The 24,596-nt window shown below is 35.3% G+C and overlaps 1 protein-coding gene across 1 annotated transcript in view; it reads right to left on the bottom strand.

Annotated features, from left to right (window-relative positions):
* temp (protein prenyltransferase alpha subunit repeat-containing protein tempura) overlaps positions 1-24,596 on the bottom strand; it is a 74,222-nt gene that overhangs the window by 21,054 nt on the left and 28,572 nt on the right. Inside the window, exon 4 of the mRNA XM_090402584.1 lies at positions 6,893-6,968. Coding sequence (XP_090258710.1) covers positions 6,893-6,968 — 76 coding nt within the window. The remainder of the gene's footprint in view (positions 1-6,892; positions 6,969-24,596) is intronic.

Here is a 24,596-nt window from a genome sequence, read left to right as displayed (position 1 = left end):
ACCATATCTATTACAACAGCTATTCAATTTAGTCAGAGAATCTTGCAGACTTGTAGCGGATTTATTTAGAAGTATAACATCATCCGCATAAAGCAAAGAGCTGACATTAACATCTCCAATTTTGATATCAGGTTTAATACCACTTTCCTTCATAATGTGATCCATATAGATAATGAATAACAGAGGGGATAATGTACATCCTTGTCTCACACCAGATTTAACATTAAACCATCTTCCTGTACTTCCTTCAATTCTAACTGCTGATTTACAACTCAAATAAAGACTAAGTATTGCTTGATATAATGCCCCATTTGACACCATATAACTGCAGCGTATTGAATAGCTTCTCTTTTGGCACCTTGTCATATGCCTTTTCCAAATCGACAAAACTTAAATACAGATCTTTGTTATATTCCCATGCTTTCTCGACTATTTGTCGTAAAGTGAAGATCTGATCCTGACAGCCTCTATTTGGCCTGAATCCAGCTTGTTCTTCACCAAGCTTTACTTCCACAATTCTTCTCAACCTTTTCTCAAGTATACTTGCATAGATCTTGCCAGGAACACACAGTAGGAAAATACCTCTGTAATTCTCACATTCAGTTTTATTTCCCTTTTTATATATGGGTACTATGAGAGCTCTACTCCAATCATCGGGAATTCATCCCTCTGTCCAGGCTTTCTGAACTATGCAGTGCAGCCACTGTAAGACTCTTATACCACCATACTTCAGCATTTCTGGTCGAATATCATCTACTCCTGCTGCCTTTCCACATTTCAAGCCTTTGATGGCTTTTTCTACTTCAAGTATGGATATGTATTCCTGACTGCATGGCTGGTCAGTGTTTTTTTTTATCACTGTGCTGTCATCACTGCTTGTTTCATTTAGCAGTTTTTCAAAGTAATTACTCCATACTTCAAGGATATCTTTTTCTCCTGTTTTCATGTCACCTTTATCATCTCTAACTCCTTTTACAGCACTCTTTCCTCCATTCCTAAGCTTCTTCAACAACCTCCAGAATATTTTGCCACCTTCTTGATATTTATTTTCTATATTCTTACCAAAGTCCTCCCATGACTTTTGTTTAGCTAGTTTTACACACTGTTTAGCTTTCTTACATTTGTCTCTGTATTCTGTAAGAGTAAAAGCTGACTTATTTGCCAAGAACTTGTGATATGCTTTCTTCTTTTCCTTCACTGCCGCTTTAACTTCCTGTGTCCACCAGGGAGTTCTGATTTTTTTATCCTTGCATACAACCTCACCACATGCCTCTGGCTGAATCAATCAGGGTTTTCTTTAAGGCTTGCCACTGAATCTCCAAGGTTTGGTTCCTGATCTCAAACTCTTTCATTTTTTCTTCAATAATCTTTGTGTATTTTAATCTACAGTTCACATCTGAGAGCTGCTCAACTTTTATTCGCTTTAAAACTTTCTTACATGTCATTCTTTTCAATATGAAATTCAATTTTATCCTGCTCAAGACTAAATAGTGATCTCTTCCAATTTCAAATCCTCTGTACACTCTGGTGTCCTGCACCAGGGAGAAAACATCACTATCAACAATAACATAGTCAATGAGACTTTTCTTATTCCTAGCCTCTTCTCTCCATGTGAATTTGTGCACATTTTTATGTTGGAACATGGTGTTAGTAATAACCAGTCCATGTCCTGAGCAGAAATCCAACAGATATTTGCCATTATTATTAGCTTTGCTCTTTTCTCCAAATTTTACCAAAATATTTTTGTATGTCTCACAATCATTTCCTACTCTGCTATTTAGATCCCCAACAAGGACCAACTTTTCCTTTTTCATTGTGTCAGTTGCTTTTTCTAAAGCCTCAAAAAATTCTTCCACGTCTACCTTAGTATAACCTTCTGTGGGACCATAGGCACAAATAAGTCTCATTGTCCAGTTCCCCATTCTCATATTTGCCCACATTATTCTACTTGAGACTGACTGCCATTCAAGAAGATTAGCCTCGTATTTTGTGTTGAATACTATGGCTACTCCTTCTTTTCCTTGATTGTCATTGCCTGAATATAACATTTTGTATTTATTGCTCAGAAAGATCTCACCAGTTTTTATCTTTTTTGTTTCAGTCACCCCTATTATGTCGATCTGGTACTTATCTAATTCCTCAGCTAGCTCCATTTCTTTGCCATTCAGACTTCTTACGTTGATAGTACCGATCTTTAACTCTGATGATGTTGAGTTGGGGTTTGTTTTCAGATTTGTTCCAGTAGCTGACTTTTCGCTGTTCGCCCTGGTTACCTGGCGAAAACAACGGGGGCCTTGTTTAACCGGGCGACGCCCCAGCCGGCATGAAATTTTGTCATGTTGTACCATCATTTTTTATTTTGGTTTAACCAATAAGAATACAATTTGGTCGGCTAAATCCCAAATTGCCAGCCCATCCTCGTTCGTTCAGTATCAAAGTAGATACACAACAGGGTGCACCAAGAGAAGGTGAGGATTGGACATTAGGTCAGAAGCCCTGGTCAGTTCTCTGCATTCCTTTAAAGGCTATGTGGAGGTCTCCTCTCAGTTATACAGCTTTGACCCTTAAGAACCCCTATTCTACATATTAGTTGTTAATAAAAGTGAATTTTGAATAATGAAGATGAATAAATTTTTATTATAAGTGTCATTGTTATTTTTGTCTATTGAAAGAAAAGTAGAGTGAAAACTGTAAACTGGAGAAGTAAGGTTCAAGACAGGTGTTGGAGGCAACAAATCCAGGAGGCCAAGGCTCAATTTAGTTGTAAAGCCATAGAAAGAAGAGTGGCAACAGTAAAATACAAAACTTAAAAAAAAAAAAAAAAAAAAAAAAAAAAAAAAAAAAAAAAAAAAAAAAAAAAAAAAATTTGACTAATTCAGTGGTATAGCAGGAGACAAACCCCAGCATGAACGTGTTAAATAAATTTGTGATATCTAAAGTTGTCTTGTATTGAATAATAGCAGCTATTGTTGCAAATGCTTGTTTAAACTCTGAGCCTTAACATCCCTCAGCACAATGATCCGGAACCACATTTCAGCATAGACTGAGAATGAGGCTGGAGTCTTCTTACATTTTCTTACGAATCTCTTGATTAATTAGATTACATATCCATTTCACTCCTACTCTATTTATTCTTTGAACTCTAGGGATACATTCTGATATTGCATCATTTAAGTATTTTTTAACCACTTCACATGCACTGTCGATATCTTTCCCATCCAATAACTGATACCATGTCACAGAACTCAGCATACTCTTCAGGTGGTCATAATTTCCTGCTTTGTAGTTCAGAAAGTAACCTTTTCTGAATGGAACATTCATAAACTTAGCTACTTCTCAAGTGAACATACTGCATGATCAATGTCACCAACCAGAGGCAGAATAGTTATGTCTTTAACTATCCCCCCCCCCTTTGACACTATAATCAGATTTAACATTCTTTGACCATGAGTTCCTTCTGTCACATGATGCTACTTGAGGAAGTTGTCTCACAACAGCTCAATAAATTGTCTCCCATTATGATTAATCTTTTTGCATCCATCATATTCATTTGGTGATGCATTTCTTTGCCGCTAGCAACTGATCCACCAGGTCGATAACAACACCCCCACTATGTATTTGATCTTGTTAGACTCCACCTCACACCAGATGGTTTCTGGTGTGAGGTGAAGTCTAACAAGATCACTGCCACATAAAAGTGTTATTAGTACTGTAGTCATAGGTGAGGTCTGAAACAAAAATTGGAATGGCTTAAATTTTTGTTTAAAGAATTAAAATACCAATTTCAACAAAATCCATCTAGCCCTTAGTCTTTGAATACCTTCTGTGTGACAAACAAAACAATGTCACTAAAGGGTCAAAGTTCTTTAGTGATAGGAATGCAAAGAACCAACTGAGGCTTCTGACCTAATGTCCAATCCTCATCATCTTGTGGTGCACTCTAGTAAGTATTCACTGGGTACTGAATGAACGAGAATGGGCTGGCAATTTGGGACTTAGCCAACCAAACTGTACTCTCTACAGGCATAGACCAGAAATAAACACGATAGTATAACATGAAATTTCATGTCAACTGCTGTGTCACCTGGTTAAACAAGGTCCCTGCTATTTTCATCAGGGAAAGGAATAAAAAAAAGTCAGCTACTGGAATAAACTCTAACTCAACAACCAGATAATTGGTATGACTGAGAAGACTAAAGGATATCATGTTTTAAGAAGACTAAAACATGAGATCCTACTAAATAATAAGTATAAGATGTTACATTTGGGAAATAATGATCAAGAAAAGAAGGATTAGTAAAAATATTCAACACAAAACATGAAGATAAATTGCTTAACTGGAAGGCAATATCCAATAGTTATGTGGACAATCTTCAAAATGGGGAATGGATAATGAACCTTATTTGTGCTAATGGTCCCACAGCAGGTTCTCCTAAGAAGAAGAGAAGGAACCCTGAGTCATAATTATGAGCAGGAAGCTGACAAAGAAAATGAGAAAGTCCTTGTTGGAGATCTAAGCAGCAGAGTAGGAAATGAATCCACCAGGCATATATATAGGAACATTTTGGGAAAATCTAGAAAAAAAGAGCAAGGCTAATAATAATTGTGTAAGACTAATCTTTTTTCAATAAAGTATGCAAACATATTTGAGAAGAGGCAGAGAAAAATTGTAAAAAACTTGAAGAACTGAATTCAGGCCAAAATAGATGTCAAGATTAGATTTTCATAATAGTTGAGAAATCATGAAAATATAAGAAGAACCTGCAATTAAGTTTTGTAGATCTGGAAAAGCATACAACAAGGTGCTCAAGAAAACCTTTTCAAAATGCAACAATTACACAGTGTAAATGGAGCATTATACAGTCTATATTTAAGTTGTAAGTCAACTGTTAGAATTAAAGGAAGTATAGGAAGATGGTCTGATGTAAAATCAGATGTATATAGACCACATTATGAAAGAAAGTAGCATTAAACCTGATGTTAGAATTGGAGATATCAAACATAGCTCCTAAATACATCCAGTGCAAATCTTCAGTATTCTCTGACTAAATTGAATCACAGTGGTAACAAATTTGGCATAAAAATTAGCAACAAAAATGATGAAATTATGAAAACAGCCAGGAATATAGAATAGAAAACTTCACCTGCATTTTCAATGACGAATGCTATAGAACAAGTAAAGCGTTTCAGCTATTTTAAAGGGACAGTTTTAGTGAAGATGGCAAATTTGGAAATAGACAATAGAATATTTATATGGAATAAGAGAAATTAGCCAAAAAAAAAAAAAAAATTCTAGACAAGCAGTATACAAGACAGTGTTCAAACTTATGGATCTGAAAGTTGAGTCAGAAATAAACAAAAATTTGATCAAAAATTAGAGAGACCACAGATATGAGAGTTCTGTAAAAAATTAGGAGACTGAACAGATAGCATTGGCAGTATATTAAAAATGATAATATTAGGAATGAACATTGTTAGCATTAATGAATGTGTGAGAAGGGCTAATATAAGGTGGTATGGTCACTCAAACAGGATGAAAGAGGAAAGGTTAGCAAAACAAGAGTTTGAGGCCAAGATGGTCCTAAGAGAGATCAAGCTGGATGGATTCAATCAGAAATCTCCTATAAGACCATAATGTTAGATACAATAATACTAGAGACAAGTAATCAGCTATTTGGAGGAAAATTGTTAATAGCAGCTTAGTCATAATGTAAACTTCATCTTGTAGTATTGTCAGTGTAGGAAACTATCAAGAAATTAATGATGATGACAAATGAAACAAATAGGTGGTTAAAGTAAGTTGCTAAAAGTGTTACAATTAAAAGTAGCCATTATTAAGATTAAACAACAGCAAACAAAAAAATGTTACTTTTAATAAAACCACATGGAATTCGAAGAGATGAAAATATTTTTGACAGAAGTGCAAGGTAAACGTTATGGTGAAAAGGGAATCACTCTCTCAAATCAAAATTAAGTGAGCTTTTAGAAGTATTTTTCATTAATGTAGGAGCTGATTTCCATAAACTAGCTGACCTGGCTATTGTCTCATGCAAGCCTTCATGGTATGTTTAACAGGCAATATTGGATGAATTTTATACCTATGTATAGGAGTGTACACACTTCATTTAGTGAGAATTTCTCTCTTTTTCTGGTGGAACAAAAATTCTGATTAAATTTTTATATGATAACTAATGCAAGTGTGTAGGATTTTACTGATGTAAAGAGCAGTGTTTAGTCATTCTTAATACTGTGAATAACAGTTGCTTAAATACCAGGTCAATTGTTATGTATATTTAACTTTAGTAACCTTCATAACATTTCTAGTTTATTTTCAGTGGCCAAAGTTGTATGAAATGGCTGCCACAGCAATAAAGTACTACCTAATATACTCAGCAATATGTTGAGTATATTAACACATCAAAAAGGAAGCAAAGAATAGTCATCCATTTAAAACTGAACTGGCCTCGTGATAGTTGAATTTCAGCAGCCATCATCACAAATCTTAGGTGAGATTACCCACTATGATAGAGCAACATCCAATATTATCCAATCAATGACAGTAATATCCTTGCACATCTTGTCATAACTTCCCACTCAATATTCAATGTAGTTGATGTGCTAACTGAAATTAAGAATAAATGCATGGTTGTTTATTCAGCTAATAAACAATTTTGGGACATGCATTTTAAAATCATTCATTGGTAAATACAGTTCACTATAGTGAATTTTTAGACATCCAAGAAGCAAGCCATCATCTCACATCAGAATGGAAACTTATTACCTAATAATGAATATTTAAGATATCAGATTCAACTATTTAACTGGCATTTTGAGTTTATTAATGTACTCACACAAAAGTATGGCTTGTGATAAAAATATTTAACACAGGTACCTTATATCCCATGCTGTCTGGACATCAGGATTGATCAAAAGAACAGCTCTTGTCCAACTGAGCAATACTATAGGATCTAATAAGGAAAAATAAAAAAATAAAATGGGACTGCTATGTTGAACTCTTTTTACTTGAATAGGCATATAAATAACAAATAATATTCAATATACTAACTTCAATGTTATTAAATTTAACTCATATCTAACAACAGAAACTCTTAAATAGATTATATCTTTGTTATCATAATACAATAAATCAATCTCTAAATCATTGGATTAGTAGTTGTACATTGTAAGTTAGGCATGCAAAAAGTAGCAACTATGTAGGCAGTAACAACATTCATGCAATTTCTATCCGAGATGAATTTATGTCTCCTGAGAGGGCTAATAAAAATAATAACCAAGAGAATTCATACTTGATGACATTTCAAAGCTTCCTAGATCTGTTTAATATAAATGTAATTAACAAATATACATGTAAAATTACATAAGGGAAAAAATGAATTATTTAACATGAAAATCCTTATTATCTCATATCTGAGTGAGCATACAATACTTGGACTGTTATATAAAGCCAGAATCAAAATGAAAAGTGTTCTATACACACACCCCCCCTTTTTTTTTTTTTTTTTTTTTTTTTTTTTACTGACGCCAGCAATATTACACTATTATGAAACTAAGGAACAATTGAGACATAACCAATAAGAAGTGAGGTGCAAAGCTCAGTATATCATCATTATCCTTTTCAGGGATTTAGGCTCAGTAGGCCTGTTCCAATCTCATTCCATCTTTTCCTTGGTCATCCCTATATCCAGGGTGGTATTTGTGTATTTTTGGGGGTGGTCTTGAACTGTCCATTCTTTCGATATGTATTCATATATTTGGTCCAATACTGAGTCTATTTTTAGTACTTTACGTATTTCTATGCTTCTTTTTTTTTTTCTGTCCCAGAGAGTATGAGTATAGCTTGCTAACTTTTTGCAGGAATTTCTTCTCCAGTTTCCATTCTACAAATGCTATGTGTGCTTGCAGTTTTTATTGTCCATAATTTACTCCTGTACAGTAGAGAAGGTCTTGCCAAAATGTTATAAACTCTTACTCTTGCATGCTTTTGGACTTAGTTAGGTTTGGAAATATTATGAATCATTCCTATTATCTTTAAAAAATTTGAAATTTTGATATCAATGTCAGCTTCTTTTGTATATGATACGGCACATCCAATGTATTTGAAGCAGTTAATTTGTTCTAAAATTTTATTTCCAATCATGATTTTACTTCTGATTGTAGATGGTCCTTTAAAAGCCATGATTTTTGTTTGTATGTTGACTAATGGCCTGGTTGGCCAAGTGGTCAGAATATTTGCTCTCCAGCCAAAAGGTCACAGGTTTGAATCCTGCCATGGGCATGGATGTTTGTGATTGTCTATGAAAATGCTAGTGGTGGCAGTGGGCAGTAGATGGCATTGGTGTAGATGATGTGGTTTGCTGTAGTTGGTGGGTTGAGTGATGGAGACGGAGAGCTATAGAACAGGTGCCCTCCCTCGATGAGTCTTTGGACTACCTGGAGGTATCACATAATAATAATAATAATAATATTTGCATTCTAAACTTTTTAGCAATTATGTTTAAGGAATATATTCATCTTTGGAGTTCATCTTCACTTCTTGCTATGATTATTTGCAAACAAAAGGCTATTAAGTACAGTTCCACAATCCAGTTTAAATGATGGGTTTATATTTTTCTTACATTTCTTTACTTCATTTATATAGATATTAAATAAGTGTGGTAATAACATTGGACATCCTTGATGGACTCCTCTGTTTGTTGATTTTCATTCTGTAACCTTTTCACTGATTCTTACACCTATTTGGTTGTTCTGATACATGTTAGTTATTGCAGCAAGCAGCTGATTCGGAATGTTTAGATTCTTAGGTTTGGTCCACAGTTCGTTCCTTAAGATTTTGTCAAAGGCTTTCTGGTAATCTACAAATGCTATGTGTGTTTCTATGTTAAACTCATAATGTTTTTCCATTAAGATTTTTAATGTTAAAGCTGGGTCAATGCGCAATCGTCTTTTCCTGAAGCCATCTTGTTCTTTGCAAAGTTTATCTTCTACATATGATTTACGTTTTGAAGTTAACATTCATGCATATAACTCATAACTAGTATTTAGGAGACTTATTCCTCTAGTTTTCACAGTTGCACTTTCACTGACTTCCAATCAAGAAGTTTATCTTCATGTTTGGTGTTGAATGCTGTTGCTATTCTTTCCTTTCCATGTTTGTTATTGCTTGAATATAACATCCTCTGTTTTTGTCTGCTTTGTCTCAGTATTGCCAATTATGTCCACGTGGTACTTTTCTAGTTTTGTTGGCCTTTCCTCTCAAATTCTGTTTAAGTGACCATGCCACCTTAAATTATTTCTGCTGACACAATAAGTTCAATTTCCTTTCCATTAATACTCATTATACTGATGGTTCCTATCTTTTATTCTTCTTCTGATGGATTTGTTCTTCTTCTTCTTCAAAACTTAGACGAGAAAATTGTACTCTACTGGCTTAAACTACAAGCATGTATGACGGTACAACATGAGATTTCATGCCACCTGGAGCATTGCCCAGTTACCTACCCCCCCCCCCCTAGTTGCTTTCATCAAAGTAGGATGAACAGTGAAAAGTCAGCTACTAGAACAAATGGCAACTCAATTTAAACTTAATGCTCTGAACACTGGGTTAGAAATAAGTCACTCAGAGACTACTAGAGATCATCACAATCAGGAGACTGGACAGATGGTCTCAACTGCAAAATCATGTTAAAAATGAAGATATATATTAAAACAGAACTTAGCATCAGCAGAGTTAATCTAAGATAACATGGTCATAAACAGAATTTGAGAGGAAAGGCTAAGCTGTTTTAGCTTAGGTTGATAGAATGGAAAGATAAGACTCAAAAGATGACCTACACCTAGCTGGACTGATGTAGTTAAAGGTGCCTTAACCCTCTCATGCATAAGGGCCTCATATGAGGACACATATATTTTCCCTCGTAATAATTATTCATTCATAATTTAGTGCTACTGTATGCATGTAGTCCTCATCTGGGGAGACCAAAGTGTTTTTTAGAAACCACACCAGATGGCAGGAGTTTCAACAGAATTACAGGAATACCAATCTCTCTGCAGTGCACGGTAGTATCAAGGAGAAAGTGAAAAGCTGCTGTTTTGTTGATTTGAATTTGGTGATTTTTTGAGTCTTCTGGAAAGGTTAGTATGGTTTTATATATTGTTATACCTTATAGATGAAGTGTGAATATTTAATTTGTTCATGTTTATTACCATATTCATAAAACGAACTTGAAAACAACTTGTCCTCACATATGGACAATATGTTTGTAAGGTAATCTATGTGGCAAATAGTGTGAGGTTAGAAAGTTCTTGTACAATATTTTTATAATTTTATTTATTTTATTTTTGCAAACATAAAAGAAATAGTGTGTTAATTGGCATTACCATCTCTTTTACAGATGGATAATCAAAAGCCAGGTCCATCAGGCATAAAAAAGGTCTATTACCACAAGAGACTTAACTTACTGAAGAGAACATTGAAAAACTATTGGAGGAATCTGAAGATGGTTTGGAGCCGAGTGATTCTGATGATGATCCTACATACCAGCAGCCACAAAATGATCCTATAGAGAGTGACAGTTCAAGTGAAGACAGTGATGTTCAGTGTCCTTCCCCTGTTGGTCAGACTCACAACATTCAAAGTCCAGCTAGTGTGCAAAATACAGCTGTTGCTGGTCATCACAATCAGAGACAACCAGTGTGGGTTTAGTGAGAAAGATAATCCCTTTGCTGGTACTGAACTACAGTTCAGAGGAAAACACCAAGTAAATATTCACGGAGAGAGAGAGCCCTGTAGATTATTTTTCACAGCTGTTTTCAGATGAATTGATGGATGAAATTGTGAAACAAATTGATCTGTATGCATACTGTAAAGGCAAAGAACTTCAAGGTATATGCAGACAACTTCTTCATGAGCATCCCCCTAATTAACAAACTAAAGGAAGATGATATTTATTATGTGGGTACATGCAGAAGAAATAGACTTCAAGGTACTGACAAGAAACTGAAAAATGAAAAGGATTTGCAGAAGATGGGATAAGGAAATGTGTCAGTTACCATGTCCTCTGATGGCATTACTGTCACTAGATGGGTTGATAACTCAATAGTGCATGTGGTATCTAGCTACTTAGGAAAGGAGCCTGTCAGTATATGTCCAAGGTTCAGCTGGAAAGAAAAAAAAAGTATGTTGAAATTCCATTACCTCGCAGCATAGTTGTTTATAACAAATATATGGGTGGACTGGACCTTATGGACGCTCTTGTGGTTTTGCATCGAAATGATACCAGGAACAAACAATGGTATATGAGAATTTTTTACCACATGTTCATCATCATCATCATCATCAAATTCCTGCCATGTACCCTCAAGGGGTGTACAGGATATGACAGTACTACATGAAAAAATTACATCATTACTAACTTCCTATCTACAATTTTCCTCCAAATCAGTCGGTTACTTGTCAAGACTCCAACATTATCAGATCTTATATTTCTATCGTCTAAGGCACTTTGTACCGTATCAATCCACCTATATCTTGGTCTTCCTCTGGGTCGTTTTCCTGCCAACCTGGCAGAGAACACTTGTTTTGCTAATCTTTCCTCTCCCATTCTATTTAAGTGACCATACCATCTGAGATTAGCTCTGCTAACGCATTCATGGATGCTGACAATGTCAAGTTCTTTCCTAATATCCTCATTTTTAATATGATATTGCCATTGATGCCATCTGTTCATGCCTCTAATCTTTCTCAGGACTCTCATATCTGCGGTCTCTAGTCTTTGGTCAAGTGTTTTACTTCTGACCCAGCTCTCAGATCCATAAGTTAAAATTGGTTTGAACACAGTCTTATATACAGCTAATTTAGAGTTCCGACTAATTTCTTTCTTATTCCATATGAATTTATTCAATTGACTTCCCACGATACCAGCTTTGCTGATTCTGTTGTCTATTTCTATATTTAGTTTACCATCTTCAGTAAAAATTATGCCTAAGTAGCTGAAATGTTTTACTTGTTCCACAGGTTCTCCATTCACAACACAGTTGACATTTTCAATGATTCTGCCTATTTTCATTGTCTTTGTCTTTTTATTGCTGACCTTCATACCATATCTATTACAACAGCTATTCAATTTAGTCAGAGAATCTTGCAGACTTGTAGCGGATTTATTTAGAAGTATAACATCATCCGCATAAAGCAAAGAGCTGACATTAACATCTCCAATTTTGATATCAGGTTTAATACCACATTCCTTCATAATGTGATCCATATAGATAATGAATAACAGAGGGGATAATGTACATCCTTGTCTCACACCAGATTTAACATTAAACCATCTTCCTGTACTTCCTTCAATTCTAACTGCTGACTCACAACTCAAATAAAGACTAAGTATTGCTTGATATAATGCCCCATTGACACCATATAACAGCAGCGTATTGAATAGCTTCTCTCTTGGCACCTTGTCATATGCCTTTTCCAAATCGACAAAACTTAAATACAGATCTTTGTTATATTCCCATGCTTTCTCGACTATTTGTCGTAAAGTGAAGATCTGATCCTGACAGCCTCTATTTGGCCTGAATCCAGCTTGTTCTTCCACAATTCTTCTCAACCGTTTTTCAAGTATACTTGCATAGATCTTGCCAGGAACACTCAGTAGGGAAATACCTCTGTAATTCTCACATTCAGTTTTATTTCCCTTTTTATATATGGGTACTATGAGTGCTCTACTCCAATCATCGGGAATTCGTCCCTCTGTCCAGGCTTTCTGAACTATGCAGTGCAGCCACTGTAAGACTCTTATACCACCATACTTCAGCATTTCTGGTCGAATATCATCTACTCCTGCTGCCTTTCCACATTTCAAGCCTTTGATGGCTTTTTCTACTTCAAGTATGGATATGTATTCCTCACTGCATGCCTGGTCAGTGTTTTTTTATCACTGTGCTGTCATCACTGCTTGTTTCATTTAGCAGTTTTTCAAAGTAATTACTCCATACTTCAAGGATATCTTTTTCTCCTGTTTTCATGTCACCTTTATCATCTCTAATTCCTTTTACAGCACTCTTTCCTCCATTCCTAAGCTTCTTCAACAACCTCCAGAATATTTTGCCACCTTCTTGATATTTATTTTCTATATTCTTGCCAAAGTCCTCCCATGACTTTTGTTTAGCTAGTTTTACACACTGTTTAGCTTTCTTACATTTGTCTCTGTATTCTGTAAGAGTAAAAGCTGACTTATTTGCCAGGAACTTTTGATATGCTTTCTTCTTTTCCTTCACTGCCTCTTTAACTTCCTGTGTCCACCAGGGAGTTCTGATTTTTTTATCCTTGCACACAACCTCACCACATGCTTCTCTGGCAGAATCAATCAATGTTTCCTTCAGAGTTTGCCACTGAATCTCCAAGGTTTGATTCCTGTTCTCAAACTCTTTCATTTTCTTTTCAATAATATTTCTGTATTTTAGTCTACAGTTCACATCTGAGAGCTGCTCAACTTTTATTCGCTTTAAAACTTTCTTACATGTTATTCTTTTCAATATGAAATTAAATTTTATCCTGCTCAAGACTAAATAGTGATCACTTCCAATTTCAAATCCTCTGTACACTCTGGTGTCCTGCACCAGGGAGAAAACATCACTATCAACAATAACATAGTCGATGAGACTTTTCTTATTCCTAGCCTCTTCTCTCCATGTGAATTTGTGCACATTTTTATGTTGGAACATGGTGTTAGTAATAACCAGTCCATGTCCTGAGCAGAAATCCAACAGATATTTGCCATTATTATTAGCTTTGCTCTTTTCGCCAAATTTTCCCAAAATATTTTTGTATGTCTCACAATCATTTCCTACTCTACTATTTAGATCCCCAACAAGGACCAACTTTTCCTTTTTCATTGTGTCAGTTGCTTTTTCTAAAGCCTCAAAAAATTCCTCCACTTCTACCTTAGTAGAACCTTCTGTGGGACCATAGGCACAAATAAGTCTCATTGTCCAGTTCCCCATTCTCATATTTGCCCACATTACTCTACTTGAGACTGACTGCCATTCAAGAAGATTAGCCTCGTATTTTGTGTTGAATACTATGGCTACTCCTTCTTTTCCTTGATTGTCATTGCCTGAATATAACATTTTGTATTTATTGCTCAGAAAGATCTCACCAGTTTTGGCCTTTTTTGTTTCAGTCACCCCTATTATGTCGATCTGGTACTTATCTAATTCCTCAGCTAGCTCCATTTCTTTGCCATTCAGGCTTCTTACGTTGATAGTACCGATCTTTAACTCTAGTGATGTTGAGTTCGGGTTTGTTTTCAGATTTGTTCCAGTAGCTGACTTTTCGCTGTTCGCCCTGGTTCCCTGGCGAAAACAACGGGGGCCTTGTTTAACCGGGCGACGCCCCAGCCGGCATGAAATTTTGTCATGTTGTACCATCATTTTTTATTTTGGTTTAACCAATAAGAATACAATTTGGTCGGCTAAATCCCAAATTGCCAGCCCATCCTCGTTCGTTCAGTATCAAAGTAGATACCCAACAGGGTGCACCACGAGAAGGTGAGGATTGGACATTAGGTCAGAAGCCCTGGTCGGTTCTCCGCATTCCTTTAAAGGCTATGTGGAAGTCTCCTCTCAGTTATACAGCTTTTACCCTTAAGCACCCCTTACCACATGTTGAACATACTTATTTGTATAATGCACAGATCATTTGGAAACGGGAAGAAAAATTGGATTTGTTGGAATTCAAATCAAGAGTGGCAACTGCTTTGATATATCAAGGTTCAGCTCAGCTAGGTACAAAGAAACGAGGACATCTTTCAAGTCAGACAGCACGAAAGAAACACAAATCTCACTCTGTGCCACATAAGAAATGTTTGATGGTGGTGGATACTTCCCAAAGAAGACAACAAGTGCTAATGCCAAATGTTGCAGAGATATACACTGCAAGAGTAAAACAAGATACACCTGTGGTAGATGTGAGGCTCCAATCTGTCTGGAATGTTTTCAGTCTTTCCATACAAAATTAGGCAAAGAGAATAAGACTGTTCTTGATTTACATAGCTCTACTGCAAATTCTAATTGTTCTACTTTTTTGTATGTACTAAGTCATCCAAATTTTGATCATTCATGCAGTGTTTCAGCAAAATATAAATTATTTATAATGTTTTGTCATACTTGTAATGTCTTTCAGTGAAAATAAATTCCTTAGGCTAAGTCATTTCCATAGAAATATGTCTGTAGTCTATTGGCATTAGTGCATGATGTCCTCAGATGAGGGCATCGTTTTTTACATATACAGGGTATAAATTTAGCAAAATTAATGAATTCATGGTAATACTGTAATATTAAATGGTACTGTATCATGCCATTATAATTTTTTATAAATGAATATAAAAATTCATGCATGAGAGACTTCACAAATAATAGAATAATCTGCGAGAAAAAAAAATGTTAGTAAGCTAACAATAATACATACTTAATCATGCAGTACTATGTATATGTATCATACACTAAATATACATGCTCTTGGTGAAGAATGAAACATCAATGCTTATCATGATGTTAGAGATGAAAAAGTATGTATTTCAATTTAGAAGTGAAATCTGAAGGACTGTTTATGAAAGGTGATTTCCCTGTAAGATTACTGAGAAAGCTGGATAACACATTTTGAGAGAAGCATGCAAACAGAACAACCAATACAATCTACCACTGTGCATAATGTCTGATTTATTAAAAAAAGGAGCACTGTCAAGCAAGTGACTGCATTTATTCTTTTTTTTTTTTTTTTTTTTGTAATAGTAATACCATCCACAAGAAGTTGTTCAACCTATAATACATGAGTTCTGCAGGGGGAAAGAGTAGGAGAAATCCAATGTTAAGAAATTAACACTGAAGACTTGTGATTTTAAGCTTAGAAAATACATAAGAAGGAAAAACTGTTACAAAAGGCAGAAGGAATAAAATGGAAGCAAGAGATAGAAAAATTAATGAAGAGATAGAAAAATTTGTTCTGTAAATATGGAGCTAAGCTGTGAAGAGGAATGCTGAATAGCTGCTTCCTATGTTTTAACAGGTTTAGAAAAAAGTGGAAGAATTGCTTTTGATGAACAGTATCCATGGAAATATCTGTAGAAAATGCAAGCAGGAGAAACAATATACATGTGACAAAAGTGGTGAGAGATGGATCACTGCTTTCTTCTATACTGAGTCAAGTATTCTGAGGATGCTCTTATGGATACCATCAAATATGTGAAAGTAGTATTAAATAGTGGAATGGATTTGTGATTTTGTTGGAGTTAATAACTATTCAGTGGTAAAGTAACCTTAGGTCAACATTTCCCAAACTTTTTTAGTCAAGGAACACTTAAAATTAATGCTCAAATTTTTGAAAATAAAATAAAAATATATGTATAAAAATTATAAAATTAGTTGAAAATTAAAGCCATATTCTACATAAGAAAATTTACATACATACATGCATACCAAAACATGAATTATGATTGTTAAAAGTAAAAAATTAACTGCATTTTAATAGGCTTGGCGCTTGTGAATCACAAGCACCAAGCTTTGAATCATAATTCATTTAATATTACATATGATGTTGGAATGCATTATATCTAATAAAACATTTTTTTAAATTATTGATTACAATTTTCCAAGGAACACAGTTTGAGAAACACTGCCTTAGGCAATACAGAAAACTCATTTTTAGATGCTGAGGAGGTAATATCTGTAACATGTTTATGCCAAGAAATATCCAAGATTAGAGTATTCCCAAGAAGAGAAGTCTCAACTTGTCTGAAGACATGGATGTTGTTGAAAGCATGACTGGAAGAAAGGGAATTTTTTTTCTTCTTTTTTTCAAGCAATGAGACATCACTTCGCTTTAATAAAACTGATAGAGATTATCAGCACCCAAGTCAAGAATGGTTTGGAAATCAAAATTTAGGGTTACAGAAGCCAATATTCTGGAAGTTTGTAATTTGTAGATAGGAAAGTTTGTCAGACTCTTTTTTTGTGTGCAAAGAGGAATGCAGCATACTGTCATCAGCCTACTGCTTACTGGATTGACAGTCAACTGGTGAAGATTATAAATGTAAAGAAGAGAGAGTAGATGAAAGTACAGTTTTTTTTGTTACACCAACATTAGTTGCAAAGCTGTAAGGATAAAAATTCACCTGTCATCACATGTAATCTGTATATAGACAGACAACTGATACAACAGTTGCATTCTGTAGGTAAATGTACAATAGAACCATCCAAGAACACAAGAGGTGGAAGTAGGTTTGGACAAAAGTTGCAGCCAATAGCACTCGCAAGAGACCAAAAAACATGAGTATTATTTAAGTGCAATTTCAAAATCATTTTTGAACATGATAATTTGCTTGTCATCATGAGTGGGGATAACAAAGATGACTTCATCTGACAACAATCAAGATTTTGGTGCACTTTTGCAGTCGCGTTCCCTGGTGTGTCTTTTAATAATACACTCAGGTCTCTTTTAATGCGTATCTTTTTTATGTGGATTTGAAGTTATGCACCGCATAACTTCAAAACTTATGTACCGTTGTACATAATGAACAATGTGATGCAGCACATTCTGGTGTAACGTAAGTAACGTGTAAGCAGTGAGTATCCGTGAAGTTTAATTTTGCATGTGAGTAATGAAAAGACTTTCGATAATGAAAAGACAAAGTCTAAATTTTGCTAATTTTTATTTTAAAGATTTAATTTGGCCCAATGGAGAAAAAAAGCACCAAAGAAAAGCAATTTTTTTGGAAATGAAAATTGCAATTTTAGATCATTTAGAAAAAGCAGAGGGAAATCTAGTATAATAGCAATTAAAAAGAATGAAGTCGCAATAAGAAAATCTGTCATTTCTGGCACAAAACTAAGTGCCAAATTATCATTGTACTCAAGAGATGCTTTTTTAGAAAAAAATGGAACGAGCGCTAGCAATTTGGATTGAAGAATTAACTCAAAGAAGAATTCCTATAAGTGGTTATTTAATTAAACAAAAAGCTCTTTGGTTTTATGAACAGATGAAGCCGTCTACTTCCGCTTCCTAGGCTGATAAAGAATTTTCGGCTAGCAAAGGATGGTTAACCAGGTTTTTAAAAAGGAATGCACTTCATAATGTGAAGATTACAGGAGAGGTTGCAGCAGCAGCCAAAAATTTTCAAGAGAAGTTAGTCAAAATTATTGAAGATAGTGGATATTGTCCCGATCAAGTGTTTAACACTGACGAAACAGGATTGTTTTGGAAGAAAATGTCAAGTCGAACTTACATCGCAAAGTCTGAAAAAAAAGAAACAAGTGGATTTAAAGCAAGCAAAGATCGAGTAATGTTGTTACTTTGTAGCAATGCATCAGGAAATCGAATGTTGAAACCCCCTCCTAGTAAATCGATCTCTAAGACCACATGCTCTAAAAGGCAAAAGATCTAAAACAGCTTCATTGGATGGTGAATACAAAGGCCTAGGTATCAACTGCTGTATTTACTGAATGGTTTTCAATAATTGCTTTGTACCAGAAGTGGAAACATATATGAAGCAAAGAGTTCTCGATTTTAACGTTTTATTAATTGTTGACAATGCACCAAGTCATGTGCATTTAGAACATCCAAATGTGCAGGAAGTGTTTTTTCCACCCAATACAACAAGCATTATTCAGCCACTAGATCAACGCATAATTGCTACTTTTAAAAAATTTTACGTTAAATACACTTTTCAATTTATATTGGAAAAACTAGAAAATGAATCATTAATAGTAACTGATGTTTGGAAAAAATTTTCTATTTTGGACTGCTTAAATCATGTTGCATCTGCTATCGCTGAAATAAGAACACAATCTTTAAATGCCTGCTGGAAGGCAGCTTGGCCAGGATCTGTTGCAAACAGTGCAACCATGCAAGCATCTACATTATCAGCTGAAATCATTACTTTGGCACAGGAAATTGGTGGAAAAGGTTTTGATACATTTAGCCAGAACGATGTAGACGAATTGCTTGTGGATAATGCCTTAAGTGATGATGATATTATTGGATGTCAATTAACTTTAGATATCGTCGAAGATCCAGAAAACGATAGTGAAGCAGAAGAAAAACCTGTTCCCCCTCACTACAAATATAATTCGAGAAGGTCTTGAACTGTGCAATAAAATGGAAAATCATTTTCTGGTTAATGACACAAATTCTGAACAAGCCTTTAAATTCCAACATGAGCTGAAGAACTGTATGTCTGGATATCGCAAGCTGTATAAAAAATTAGTAAAATCATTATCGCAAAGTTTAATCACTGATTACATTGTCAGAAGAAAAAAATCAGCACAGAACGAGGGTGAAGCTAATTCTGTTTGTGAAGAACCATTGCCTTTACCATACAGATCTGATGCGCTGACTATCTCTTCTGATGATGAAAGTGATTTCGCACCAGTTTGCAAATGCTGCTGAATATTGTCTAATAGCGACGATAATTCTGATGACAAAATGTAAAAAAAAAAATTGTTACTTTTCAATAAATTTAAATGAATAAAGCTTTAAAACAAACTTAGGCATTCTTATTTTCCTGAATTTTTATAAACTTTTTTATGCGATTTTAAGTTTATTTTAATCCTTTCTTTTATGTTACACGGTGCAGTTGGAATATCCCCCATGGTTGTTCACGTGAAAGAATCTGTAAGAGTAAAAGCCAGATTACCTGAGTTTGGTGTGTATGCTTGGCATCAATTTCTGGTATTACCACAAAATTCTCCCCCACATCCAAGGTTGATACTAGGAGATGACTTCTTGACAAAATATAAGTTCACGTGTGATTACCATAGAAAGGAAATAAGCTTTCTAGGTAGAAAGAGAGTTGCAGTAAAACACAAAAAGGAAGGGTCACAAGCCATGAGTAAAGGAGGTGCTCCAATGAAGTGGAAATCCCAGAAAACGGGCAAGGGAAAATATTTTGAGAGAGGCTCTAAGCGTATTACATGTAACATAACCAAATCAGGTGAAGCTACCTGTTCGAAGGATCCTGACATGGTTGATCAGATAGACGGAATGTTGCTCACGGACCAAAGGGTTACTTGTGAAGGTGAGAATGAAAGAGGCATAGAGACAAGGGCAGTTAGCCACAATGATAAGAAATGAAACCCAACAATTTCCCTCAAACGACAAAAGGGTGTCAGGCATGAGACTCAAATGGGGCAAGGCAATCATGGACACACAGATTTCAAGTATACGGAAGTCAAGAAAGCTGCAGAACATGCCTCACCTGAACGTATTATAGATGCTAGACCTAAGAAATGCAAGGAGGTTAATCCTAGAGAACAGGAGGAGGAAAGCTGTAAAAGAATTTTACAGAAGTAAAATTTTTTCTTAGATGGGAGGGACCTATGTTGTGTCCTGAATAGTCAGAAATTGAAAATTAAAATTTAATTTATTCAGGAACAACTACCTTTAGTTGTAGGCAGACAAATGTTGTGTTTTGGTATGGAAATTGAAATACACATTATAACTTTAAGGCAAAACTGAAGAAATGTTTAGTTTAAGAAATGTGAGACTTAACCAGTTTGGTACAGAGTCAAATAAAGGGATTTATTTAAGGTTATTATTTACATTATTTAAGGTTATTATTTACTTGACCATTGTGTCAAGTAAATTGATTATTGTGTGAAAGCAAGTTGAGTGTAAGCTATAGTCCAAAGGTCACACTTTAGCCGTCCAGTACAATGTATGGCCTAAGGGAAGGAGAATTTATTAGGAAAGTGAAGCTAAAACGCTTTTTCGGAAGAACGTCACAAGCAAGTGAATGAGTGCCGTGCGGTAAACAACGTAGCTAAGCGCAAGAGACTCTGGACTCTGAGAAAGAGAGGGAGAATATAAGGGTCAAGCCCCCCCCCACACACACACACGAGGCTTTTTGGTTCCTGCGCTCTTGGACATTGGCTCTCCGTCTCTGCCAACAGGATGATTCCGGGTCAGCCGTAGAAGTCATGAAAGGCTTAGCGAGGTTCACGAGACAAGGCTAGCTATCTCTTCATAATAGAATAGCCAAGCTATATTGTGTGACCGATGATATAGATGTGTCCCTGCGGTTCCAGAGAAAGACCAGAGCGGCACATCGCCTTATCGTCCCGGAGAACCTGATCGTGCTGCTATCATATGTGACCCGAAGAACGGTAGCCCACAACGGTGCCTTGATGTCCAGACAAGGCTGAAGACAGAACAGAAAGTCATTCCATGGGATGGTAACGTAGAATGTTAAAGTATCTGATTTCCAATTAAAGATATGAGAGACTCATCATCATCAAATTCCTGACATGTACCCTCAAGGGGTGTACAGGATATGATAGTACTACATGAAAAAAATTATATCATTACTAACTTCCTATCTACAATTTTCCTCCAAATCAGTCTGTTACTTGTCAAGACTCCAACATTATCAGATCTTATATTTCTATCGTCTAAGGCACTTTGTACCGTATCAATCCACCTATATCTTGGTCTTCCTCTGGGTCGTTTTCCTGCCAACCTGGCAGAGAACACTTGTTTTGCTAATCTTTCCTCGCCCATTCTGTTTAGGTGACCATACCACCTGAGATTAGCTCTGCTAATGCATTCCTGGATGCAGACAATGTCAAGTTCTTTCCTAATATCCTCATTTTTAATATGATATTGCCATTGATGCCATCTGTTCATGCCTCTAATCTTTTTCAGGACTCTGATATCTGCGGACTCTAGTCTTTGGTCAAGTGTTTTACTTCTGACCCAGCTCTCAGATCCATAAGTTAAAACTGGTTTGAACACTGTCTTGTATACAGCTAATTTAGTGTTCCGACTAATTTCTCTCTTATTCCATATGAATTAATTCAATCGACTTCCCACCATAACCAGCTTTGCTGATTCTGTTGTCTATTTCTATATTTAATTTACCATCTTCAGTAAAAATCGTGCCTAAGTAGCTGAAATGTTTTACTTGTTCCACAGGTTCTCCATTCACAACACAGTTGACATATTCAGTGATTCTGCCTATTTTCATTGTCTTTGTCTTTTTATTGCTGACCTTCTTACCATATCTATTACAACAGCTATTCAATTTAGTCAGAGAATCTTGCAGACTTGTAGCGGATTTATTTAGAAGTATAACATCATCCACATAAAGCAAAAAGCTGACATTAACATCTTCAATTTTGATATCATGTTTAATACCACTTTCCTTCATAATGTGATCCATATAGATAATGAATAACAGAGGGGATAATGTGATCCATATAGATAATGAATAACAGAGGGGATAATGTACATCCTTGTCTCACATCAGATTTAACATTAAACCATCTTCCTCTACTTCCTTCAATTCAAACTGCTGACTTACAACTCAAATAAAGACTAAGTATTGCTTGATATAATGCTTCATTGACACCATATAACTGCAGCTTATTGAATAGCTTTTCTCTTGGCACCTTATCATATGCCTTTTCCAAATCGACAAAACTTAAATACAGATCTTTGTTATATTCCCATGCTTTCTCGACTATTTGTCGTAAAGTGAAGATCTGATCCTGACAGCCTCTGTTTGGCCTGAATCCAGCTTGTTCTTCACTAAGCTTTTCTTCCACAATTCTTCTCAACTGTTTCTCAAGTATACTTGCATAGATTTTGCCAGGAATACTCAGTAGGGAAATACCTCTGTAATTCTCACATTCAGTTTTATTTCCTTTTTTATATATGGGTACTATGAGAGCTCTACTCCAATCATCGGGAATTTGTCCCTCTGTCCAGGCTTTCTCAACTATGCAGTGCAGCCGCTGTAAGACTCTTATACCATAATACTTCAGCATTTCTGGTCGAATATCATCTACCCCTGCTGCCTTGCCACATTTCAAGCCTTTGATGGCTTTTTCTAGTTCAAGTATGGATATGTATTCCTGACTGCATGCCTGGTCAGTGTTTTTTACCACTGTGCTGTCATCACTGCTTGCTTCATTTAACAGTTTTTCAAAGTAATTACTCCATACTTCAAGGATATCTTTTTCTCCTGTTTTCATGTCACCTTTATCATCTCTAACTCCTTTTACAGCACTCTTTCCTCCATTCCTAAGCTTCTTCAACAACCTCCAGAATATTTTGCCACCTTCTTGATATTTATTTTCTATATTCTTGCCAAAGTCCTCCCATGATTTTTGTTTAGCATTCTTGTATTTGTCTCTATATTTCTCTAAGAGCACAAGCTGACTTATTTGACAGGAACTTTTGATATGCTTTCTTCTTTTCCTTCACTGCCTCTTTAACTTTCTGTGTCCACCAGGGAGTTCTGATTTTTTTATCCTTGCACACAACCTCACCACATGCCTCTCTGGCAGAATCAATCAATGTTTTCTTCAGAGTTTGCCACTGAATCTCCAAGGTTTGATTCCTGTTCTCAAACTCTTTCATTTTTTCTTCAAATGAGAGACTTAATAGGTTAATTTGTGAATGGACAAGTTGTAGAGAACTTTAGTGATTATCCCATTTGGCAGTAACCTGTCCCTGTTTGATGAATGTTTCCCTAGAAGGGATCTGTATGTGAAATAACTTTGATATGTTGTGAGATATGATTAGTGACCCTAGAGTGATTAATGATAAGATAATTTAAGCTGGAAATTTGTATGTTTATAGAAACTCCATGGTCCAAGTTATGATTTATGTATTATAGTGTTAGTATTGATATCAGAATTTTGCTAGGAAGGTGATTAAGTTAATCATGTACCCTATACTTTCCATGTATATCTCTTAAACCTTAATAAATATGTTTTATATCATTTGCCTGAATCCAGCCGATTTTATGAATTCAAATAACCACTCATAAAATTACTACCAAACCTAGAGGGAGGGATATATGAATATAGTCTGATATTTTAGGCTACGACTGCATGTAAAACAAAGAGAAGTGAGAATAGTTAGATTAATGTTTGAAATTTTGGTACTGTGTATTATTCTGAGATAGCCACCTTGGATAAGAGTCTTATCTATCCTCTGTATTGGTTGGCGCAGTAAAAAATAAATTTGTCAATATTTAACAGGCGGACTGTCTCAGAGGACATAATTTTAGGGCCTTGTCCCCATCGACAAAGCCCTAATGTATGAAAGGATTACACGTGACAAATTTAGGAACAGCCTGAATCATAGTTTATTTAAAAAAGGAGAGTGATAGCTGATTTATATAACTTCTTGAAAAACTATTATAGAAGCCTGAAAGGAAATAACTGTATGGGAGAGTGTAGAAAACAGTGGTAAAAGCAATAGTAATGATAGATATATATAAAGAAGAAGAACGAACGATAACAGTTGGCACAGATGATAGGACTTGTTTGAGTAAGGTTTTAGGTAAGAAGGATAGATTTAAGTAAACAACTATATTAAATCATATAGGAACATCAATAAATAACAAGACAAAGATATAACAATATCTTTGATATATAACAATATCTTTGAGACAAAAAGAAGTGTAATAAGGAAAACAGAGATGATCGTTGTCTGTATTTGCTGAAATAGTCAGGTTTCAATTTTATGACAAACAGTCAAGAATTTAAATTTTGTAGACATGGAAAAATTAAAT

This window comes from Typopeltis vanoorti, chromosome 13 (assembly GCF_054136105.1).
Source record: "Typopeltis vanoorti isolate ZY-2024b chromosome 13, IOZ_Tvanoo_1.0, whole genome shotgun sequence".
NCBI classification, from domain to species: Eukaryota; Metazoa; Arthropoda; class Arachnida; order Uropygi; family Thelyphonidae; genus Typopeltis; species Typopeltis vanoorti.
The sequence above is the reverse complement of the archived record's forward strand: the minus strand, read 5'-3'. Positions and strand labels throughout refer to the sequence as shown.